The following is a 9,571-nucleotide window of genomic DNA, read 5'->3' on the forward strand; positions in this document are numbered from 1 at the left end:
CTAGTTTTCCTCAAGTACAACCACCACACCTTGAACTTCATCAAAGTAGGGTATTAGTTTTCGGATATGCTCTTTATAAGGTATCAACTTGCTATCCCAAGTTTCCCAATCACCTTTTACCTGACTTATTACCAGAGCTGAATCTCCATATACCTCAAGAATCTTGATCCTTAAGTCGATGACCGCCTCCAAACCGTCGATACATGCCTCATATTCAGCCATATTGTTGGTGCAGTCAAGGCATAATCTAGCGGTGAATGGAAGTTGGAAACCAGTTGAAGAAGTGATAACTGCACCTATGCCACGACCACGAGCATTGAAAGCACTGTCGAACACGGGCGTCCATCGCGATCCTGGTTCGGGGCCTTCCCCATGGCTTATCTCAGAGCCTGGCATAGTGAAGTCTCTAATAAACATAATGTTATCGTCTGGAAAGTCAAACCTCAACTGTTGATATCCTTCCACAAGTAAATGAGCAAGGTAGTCAGACATAACACTCCCCTTTATTGCTTTCTAAGTCACATACTGGATATCATATTCAGTTAATAACATTTGCCACCGAGCAATTCTACCAGTAACTGCAGGCTTTTCGAATATATACTTTATCGGATCCATTTTGGATATCAATAAAGTAGTATGGCAAACAATGTATTGTCTCATGCGTCAAGCATCCCAAGTCAAGGCACAACAAGTCTTCTCTAAAAGTGAGTATATGGTCTCACATTCAGTGAATTTCTTGCTGAGGTAGTATATTGCATATTCTTTCTTGCCTGTATCGTCGTTTTGACCCAGAATGCAACCCATGGATTCATTAAGTACTGTGAGGTATATAATAAGTGGCCTACCAGGAACCGGTGGTATGAGGATTGGTGGTTCTTGCAAGTACTTTTTTTATTTTGTCAAATGCTATTTGGCAATCATCATTCCATACAATCGAATGATTCTTCCTCAATAGTTTGAAAATTGGTTCGCAGGTAGCTGTTAAATGTGATATGAATCTGAAGATATAATTGAGTCGATCAAGGAAACCTCAGACTTCTTTTTCTGTACGGGGAGATGACATTTCTTGGATGGCTCAAACTTTGTCGGAATCAACCTCAATACCTTTCTGACTGACTATGAAACCCAAAAGCTTACTGGATGGACCCCAAAAGTACACTTTGATGGATTCAGACACAACTTGACTTTTGAAATCTGCCAAACAATTTCCTCAGTTTCTCTATGTGATCTTCCTCAGTTCTGGATTTGGCAATCATGTCGTCCACGTAAACCTCGATCTCTTCATGAATCATGTCGTGAAAGAGGGTTACCATGGCACGTTGATATGTTGCTCATGCATTCTTCAAGCCAAACAATATTACTTTGTAGTAGTAAGTTCCCCAAGTTGTGATGCAAGTTGTCTTCTCCATATCATCTGGCGACATCTTTATTTGATTATACCCGGAGAAACCATCCATGAATGAAAATACGGAAAACTGAGTTGTATTATCAACCAAAATATCAATATGAGGCAAAGGGAAATCATTTTTTGGCCTCGCTTTATTGAGGTCTCGGTAATATACACACATTCTGACTTTGCCATCCTTCTTTGAAACTGGAACGATATTAGCAACCCACTGTGGATACTCAAAAATAGATAAAAATCCAGCGTCGAACTGCTTCTTAACCTCTTCTCTAATCTTGAGTGTCATGTCGGGTCTGCTTGACGGGAGGACATTCAGGCTTGAGCGGGAAGTGATGTTCAACGATGCTGGTGTCTGACTATGACATATCTTGATATGACCAAGCGAAGACGTTAACATACTCGTGCAATAACTCGACCAACTTGGAGCGTAGATGTTTGGCAAGAGATGCCCTAACTTTTACTTCTTTTTTATCGGTTTCAGAATCCAAATTAATGACATCCACTGGTTCTTTGTATGGATGAATCTCTTTTTCTTTGTATGGCTGAATCTCTTTATCGGTTTCAAATTTTTTAATATTCTCGCATATAACACATACGACAATAAAAGATTCCATTATTGTTAGGAATATTTTGGTCTGCGTATTGAAGGAGTTTAATAACTTCTTTCTCATACACTAGACTTGATTTATCAACTTTCATCCAACTATGATCCATAATGCATTCTGAAATTTATATCAAATACTTGTAAAATTATTTAACAATACAACAACACAACAAAAACATTCTCAATACAACAACAACAACAATATATAACATTTCCAACAACACGAAAACAATCTCAATCTCACTCAATCACAATAATATATAACATTAAACAATAACAAAAAGCTACTACTATTGCAACGAAATATAATATCCAATCACAATTAAAATAACAGATATCAACACTAAAACTCAAGAATTGATTTAACGTACTAAAAAATAATGAATAATGATGAAATATTTAACTTACCGTAACTGGGAAAAAGAAGAATAAGCCAAGAAATGACTTTCGTGTACCCTTCTTGCAAGTTTTGCCTTCCCGTCCTTGATTCGAACCTAAAGTAATGGAGCTTACTTTGTGTGTTTATGGATATTGATCTATGTTATCGCATTCTTCTGATCTAAAGGGATTTTGCTAGGACAATGTTGTTTATGAAGTAAATAAACTAAAATTTGTTATGTTTTAATTTAAGAGAAACACTTTTCATCACAGTTGACAATAACAACCGTTGTTCTATCATAGAGATGTTACGACAATTTCACTTCCCAACCGTGGTGAAATGATATATGGATTTGTCTATAAAACCTCAGCAAGCGCATCATTCACCTTTTTACTAAAGCTAACTCATTTCACCTTCAAACTTCATATTTCATTCTTCAAAAGTATATTAAAAAACCTGATTTAAAGATTAATGTTAAGTTTCACTTTATCAAGTAAACAATATACTTAAACCTTAACATTGATCTTTATGGCCAAACATTTCAAAATAGTAAAAATAAATGAAGATATTACACACAAAACATCCTTGAGATTGTAAAAACCGTGACTATCCGTAAAAACTAAACTCTATGATAGATTATAAAAACTAAATTGTCCCTGAGAAATTGCACACAAAAGCGACCAACACATTGTAAAAATGAACGCCATATTTTACCATGGTTGAAAAATATGACAATGATGAAAGATATTTTAGTTTTAATATAAATATAAAAATTAAGGAGACTCGGTGGATTCAAAATGTGTCTATCCTTAACCTATCATTATGATTGTTAGTATTGAACGTGGTTATACGTATTTCAGGTGCTAATGATTAGATATTACCACGGTGGATTAAATGGCGAAGTAAGAAAATGTTACGAAATGTATATTTTGTAGTAGTGCATACGCGTATTCACTAATCCTACCATTGTTCCTTGGAACTTTTTTTTATCGAAAATGAAAAAAAAACGTTATTCATACCATTAGATACTTTCACTTCAAGGCGTCTCACATACAATAGTTCTGAAAATTGTATAAGAAATGAATGTTTTTACATTAAATATGAGATTTGGAGTGACTCCGTCTTAATTTGTGTGAATGACAATTTCCTAAAGAGATAGACTTGGTTTAATTAATTTTTATTTTGTTACTTTTGTTGTTGTTGAGTTAGGTTCTTGTCACTCAGGTTGTTCCATGTATTTTTCTTTCTTTCATTCATGCACTATTTTTTTCAAGTATTACTCATTTACTAACATGTATGAATATTTATGGTAAGACTACTATTATAGACTCCTCTATATCCTTTAATTAATGAATGAGTAGATAAAGTATTTGTATATATTTTTTAAATTTTTGATATTTGATTTTGCGACAATTAATCTAACAGAACCAATCTTACCGTCTTCCAGTAGAAGTCTCGATTAAAGTCATAACAAAATTTTGTATAAAATGATTTAATAGAAAAATTGTTAGCACCTAATGGAATTATAAGATGAGACTTTGAGAGAAACTCGTTCTCAGAGCTAAGTCTCCACCATTAAACCAATCCTTGAAGATTACAAAAATATTTATATGTTATTTTTAAATGTTTATTAAATTTTTTGTTTTGTGCATTGTTTATGTAAATATCCATAAATACAAATTATTTTTGTCATTTTAAGATTCTCAAATACTTTTAAAAAAACTATATTCAAACTTAGAAATAAATTTATGAAAAAAAATTAAGTAATGGTTAATGAAACATATCTTTAAAATAAGTGACATACTCAAATCGGAAAGCTTGGCAATCCAATTTGAATTTTTGCTTTTTAATCTCTTAATTGTGTCTTCTTTTCTTCGCAAGGGTTGAGTATCCTTTACTCTATTTCTTTACATTGATTATGGAAAAAAAAAGTAAAAAATATATATTCTTAATTAATACTACCTCAATTCTTTTATATAAAATATAATTTATTGTTTAAATTTATTAAACAATTAATGTATTTGATTAATTTATAAACTAAATACATTGAATATTCAATAAACAGAGGTAGTAAAATATTATAAATGACTAACGCTCAATTTTATATTTGTATTATATAAATATTTTTTAATTATTTTTCAAATTTTATATTTATAAAGAAAGACAAAAAAGTATTACTAGAATTTAAAAAGAGAAATAAACATACATATAAAACAATTTTTAAGAATACGAATACAAAATAAAATAAATATATTAAAGGATATTTCGACTTTTTTTTTCCTTTTTGTTTTTAGTTTCATTGAAATATTAATCTATTTGTCCATATTTAGATAATATGCATGGTTATTCAATGAATTCAAAAATTTAAATTTTGACTTGTGTTTTACACAAATTTTAAATTTTGACTTAAAGGTTGTATATTTTGAAATAAATTGTTTATTTGAATACTTTATATAAATTAAAAAATTATATAAATAAAAAAGATAATATTATTATTACAAAATCATAAAAAAATATCTCATTTGTATTTTTTCTCTATCTCAAAATAATTATTCTTTTACAATATCAATGCATATTTATTATTATTATTTTTTCATTGTCATACTTTTATTTATTAATTTTTAATTTATTCAATCACTATTTTAAATAAAATTAATAAGGATATTGTAGTAAATGATATTAATTTTATCATTAAAACGAATACATTCAATCATTTTCTTAAAAAATATGAATTGTTAGATATTTTTTTATAAGACAGAGAGAGTATTACCTTAATATATTTCCACTACCATAAATATAAAATAAAAAGTATTAATTAAAAATAATACAAATATATTAATTAAAAATAATACAAATAGTATTAATTAAATGATGAAATCTCAAAAATTATTGTAGTAAAAATAAAAAGATTCATTCTGATTTTAAAAAATATGTTACTTGTTATAGAAAAGTACTAATAAAAGAGAGTAACTAATACATTACAACTTTCATAATACTATCCAAATTTATTCATTAAAGAAAAAATATCATTAACTAACCAAAAAAAACATCATTAATTACTACTAATAAAGAACCGGTCAACCTAAGAAAAAACAAACAACTGAAAACGACAGCTATAGCCACTTAGAGCCACAACTCAACAACAATAACAATCTCAATATAAAAACCAAACACTTCTTCATATCACGTAACCACATCGCGTAATTTTCAGTTATCTTCCAACGTTATTCTTCTGTCATCAATAAATGACCACCCAACCCCACCGACGCGCTGTCTCCGGTGACGTTGAAGGGCGCGACGACATGGTGACGGCGTCAGAAGATCCTAACGGTGAGTCTGAGGAGGTTTCAGTTGAGAAAGGGTTCGAGGGAAAACCAGTTCCGACGTGGCAGAAACAGGTTACGGTTAGGGCTGTGTTCGTGAGTTTGGTTTTGTCGGTGTTGTTTACGTTCATTGTGATGAAGCTTAATCTTACCACCGGTATTATTCCTTCTCTCAATGTCTCGGCTGGGTTGTTAGGGTTCTTTTTCGTGAAAACTTGGACGAAGTTGCTGGCGAAAGCTGGTATGCTTAATCAACCGTTTACCAGACAGGAGAATACTGTGATTCAGACTTGTGTTGTTGCTTCAAGTGGCATTGCTTTCAGTGGTAATAACCTGATCTGAAGTTTTCATTTTTATTCATCGTCTTTGAATTCGATTCAATTGAGGTTACTGGGTTTCTGGTTTTTGCGTTTTGCATGTGTTTTTTTTTCTGGTTCTTGGGATTTGCATGTGTTTGTTTAGTTGTTGTCTTGTTCAGTGTATCACGAGGTGGGTCCCACTCTGAGGATAGTGACCATCACCAAATCGTGTGTTTGTGCTTGGTGGTCCCCTTTACTCTTCTGCTGCTTGTTGAAAACTGTACTATAATATATGTTAATTTACTGTTTTGCCCCTATGCGGAATGTTTGCAAATTTAACCTTATACTAGTAGGTGCAAGTATTAGCATGGTGGTTTTTCATGTTGAATGTGAATCCTTCATTTGAATGAGTAGAATCTTAGTTTCTACCTGAACTCTGTGTTAATTGCGATTGATTCTGATGCAAGGACGAGCTTATTTGATTTGTTTGTGTAGGTGGATTTGGTAGCTACTTGTTTGGTATGAGTCCAACTATTGCAAAACAAATTCCAGAATCAGGAGGTCCCCTTGATATTAAAGTTCCTGGTTTAGGATGGATGATTGCATTTCTATTTGTTGTTAGCTTTCTCGGTCTCTTTTCGGTGGTTCCACTCCGAAAGGTACACTAACTAATTGCATCTAATAAGTAAAGAACAATTATTATAGTGACTTTGTGATACCTTAATGGAATGCAACCAACTCTACTACAACTGGTTGAACCATGGACTAACACCGTCTACGATTCCATTAGTTGAGCGGTTTGATCACGTTTGATCAAATTAAGCTATTTGGTTATTGTAAGTTGAATTGACGTTTTGTTTTTATGTTGGTTGTTGTAGATTATGATTGTTGATTTTAGATTGACATATCCAAGTGGTACTGCAACAGCTCATCTTATCAATAGTTTTCATACGACAGAAGGAGCCAAACTAGCAAAGAAAAAAGTACAGGCACTCGGAAAATTCTTCTCATTTAGCTTTGCGTGGGGTTTCTTCCAATGGTTTTTCACTGCTGGTGATGCTTGTGGATTTGCAAGCTTCCCAACATTTGGTCTAGAAGCCTATCAAAAAATGTATGTCACTCTCATTTATTTTAACATTAAGGACTTAACTTAAAATTGGCCGAAACTGAAACTTCTAGCTTTTAACTTTGGGTGTTAGCATGATGTCTTGACAACTTTTTAATTCCTTCCTTTATTCATGTATGTACATGTTAACAGGTTTTATTTTGATTTTTCTGCAACCTATGTGGGGGTTGGGATGATATGTCCATATATAATCAATATATCTCTTCTGGTTGGTGGAGTTCTTTCATGGGCTGTCATGTGGCCTCTCATTGATGGCAAAAAAGGAGATTGGTACCCTGCTGATCTTAAACATAGCAGCTTACATGGTCTTCAAGGTTACAAAGTAAGTTCACTTTCTACATTTCTATTTTATTTTATTTTAAATCGTAGGCTTACATAGGTATGATATGGGAAAATGATGATTTCTCATTGAATGTCATCTAAAAATTGATTTACGCACAGTTAGCTAGCTTGGAACAATAACTATTTAGAGATATTATGATGTAATAGATTTTTATTGATATATTCCTTCGGTTTTCTAATTGAATATCCTTTGAACGACAGGTTTTCATAGCCATAGCAATGATTCTTGGTGATGGTTTATACAACTTTGTGAAAGTTCTAGGCCGCACTCTTATCGGTTTGTATAGTCAATGGAATGTAAAAGACAAAGGAGTACAATCCAATGATCCAAATGATCATCTCTCTCAAATAGTTTCGTTCGATGACAGACGAAGAACAGAGATGTTTCTTAAAGATCAAATTCCATCATGGTTCGCACTCTCAGGCTATGTTATAATTGCAATCATCTCAGTCGTCACTATTCCCTACATTTTCCCACAACTAAAGTGGTATTACATAGTTTGCATTTACATCATTGCACCAGCACTGGCCTTTTGCAATGCCTATGGTTGTGGACTAACAGATTGGTCTCTTGCATCTACCTACGGAAAATTGGCCATCTTCACTGTCGGTGCTTGGGCAGGATCTTCTAACGGCGGCGTCATAGCAGGTTTAGCAGCCTGTGGTGTCATGATGAACATTGTTTCTACAGCTTCCGATCTTATGCAAGACTTCAAAACAGGTTACATGACATTGGCTTCCCCAAAATCCATGTTTGTGAGCCAAGTTATTGGAACGACCATGGGATGTGTTATATCACCATGTGTTTTCTGGCTTTTCTACAACGCTTTTCCTTCTCTTGGTCAACAAGGTTCAGCGTACCCTGCACCTTACGCTCAAGTTTATCGAAACATGGCAATATTAGGGGTTGACGGATTCTCAGCATTACCCAAAAATTGCCTCTCACTTTGCTATGGGTTTTTCGCTGCAGCGATAGTGATCAATCTTGCTCGCGACTTAGTTGGAAAGAAATACGCCAAGTTCATTCCTGTCCCTATGGCGATGGCTATACCATTTTACATTGGAAGCTATTTTGCTATTGATATGTGTGTTGGAAGCTTGATATTGTTCATTTGGCAGAAGCTTGATAGGGCTAAAGCTGATGCATTTGGATCAGCGGTTGCTTCAGGGTTGATTTGTGGAGATGGAATTTGGGCACTTCCTAGTTCTTTTCTTGCTCTTGCCGGAGTGCATCCACCTATTTGTATGAAATTCTTGTCTAGAGGAGACAATGTTAAAGTTGATGGATTCTTATCAGGCTGAAGTTGAAGTTGACATCATGTGTGTTGTGTTTTCATGGAAATATTTTGTACATGTTGTTACTTTGTACTTCTAGCTCACTAAGCTCCCTTGAACTATGGTAATTTATATGCATGGAGTGGGATGATAATCACTTTTTCTGAAAGTTTTATGTTGTCTCTTGAAAATTCTTATGATGTCTCTATATACACTGTTCACAAATCGTAATTTAAAGAGCCAATTATAAGTTTTATACAAAGTGCGCTAAGTTAATGAAGTGTTTGTTTGATTTCACTTGGAAGATAAAAGTGATTCTAAAACCATAAAATTATTAAATTCAATGTTTTAGAAAAGAGAAATAGAAGAAGACACTCACATAACAAGAAATTGTGCATCATTATTATTTTGTAAATTAGTCTTAACTATATGTTGTTTACTTTAACTATATGTTTTGGATACGCCTCAATTCCTACAATTTCTATATTTTAAGTCAGATAAATTTATCATTATCTCATAGAAATTAACACAAATTTTTATAGAGATTGATACACTTTCCATTCACTTTCCAAAATAACTCAAACAATAAAATTTTAACCATTATATGTCTCTATATAAAATTTGTCTTGCATATGAATTGTTACAGCATAATACTGCAATTACAAATAATTTATTTTAAGTGAAGGTTGGGAGTTCGAAACCTTCTAACTTTATATTCTTTTAATTTTATTGTTTTATTTCAAAAATATGTAAAGAGTAAGGCTTGAACTTGTGACCAAAAATATCAAGAGTTATAGTTGGAATTTGATGTTTCACTA

General features: G+C 32.7%; 2 protein-coding genes across 2 annotated transcripts; one reads left to right on the top strand and one right to left on the bottom strand.

Annotated features, from left to right (window-relative positions):
• LOC127080421 (uncharacterized) lies at positions 1 to 1,691 on the bottom strand. The gene is made up of 2 exons (XM_051020741.1): positions 1,575 to 1,691; positions 1 to 513 (listed from the first exon to the last, which is right to left on the bottom strand). The coding sequence occupies exons 1-2, from the start codon at positions 1,689 to 1,691 to the stop codon at positions 1 to 3; spliced, it is 630 nt and encodes a 209-aa protein (XP_050876698.1).
• A 3,834-nt stretch (positions 1,692 to 5,525) lies between these two features.
• Positions 5,526 to 8,922, top strand: LOC127084327 (probable metal-nicotianamine transporter YSL7). The gene is made up of 5 exons (XM_051024752.1): positions 5,526 to 6,036; positions 6,506 to 6,669; positions 6,889 to 7,121; positions 7,269 to 7,458; positions 7,680 to 8,922. Exons 1-5 carry the CDS (start codon positions 5,634 to 5,636, stop codon positions 8,778 to 8,780), a joined length of 2,091 nt encoding a protein of 696 aa, XP_050880709.1. The 5' UTR covers positions 5,526 to 5,633; the 3' UTR covers positions 8,781 to 8,922.
• The last annotated feature ends 649 nt before the right edge of the window (positions 8,923 to 9,571 follow it).

This window comes from Lathyrus oleraceus, chromosome 5, assembly GCF_024323335.1.
Source record: "Lathyrus oleraceus cultivar Zhongwan6 chromosome 5, CAAS_Psat_ZW6_1.0, whole genome shotgun sequence".
Lineage (NCBI taxonomy): Eukaryota > Viridiplantae > Streptophyta > Magnoliopsida > Fabales > Fabaceae > Lathyrus > Lathyrus oleraceus.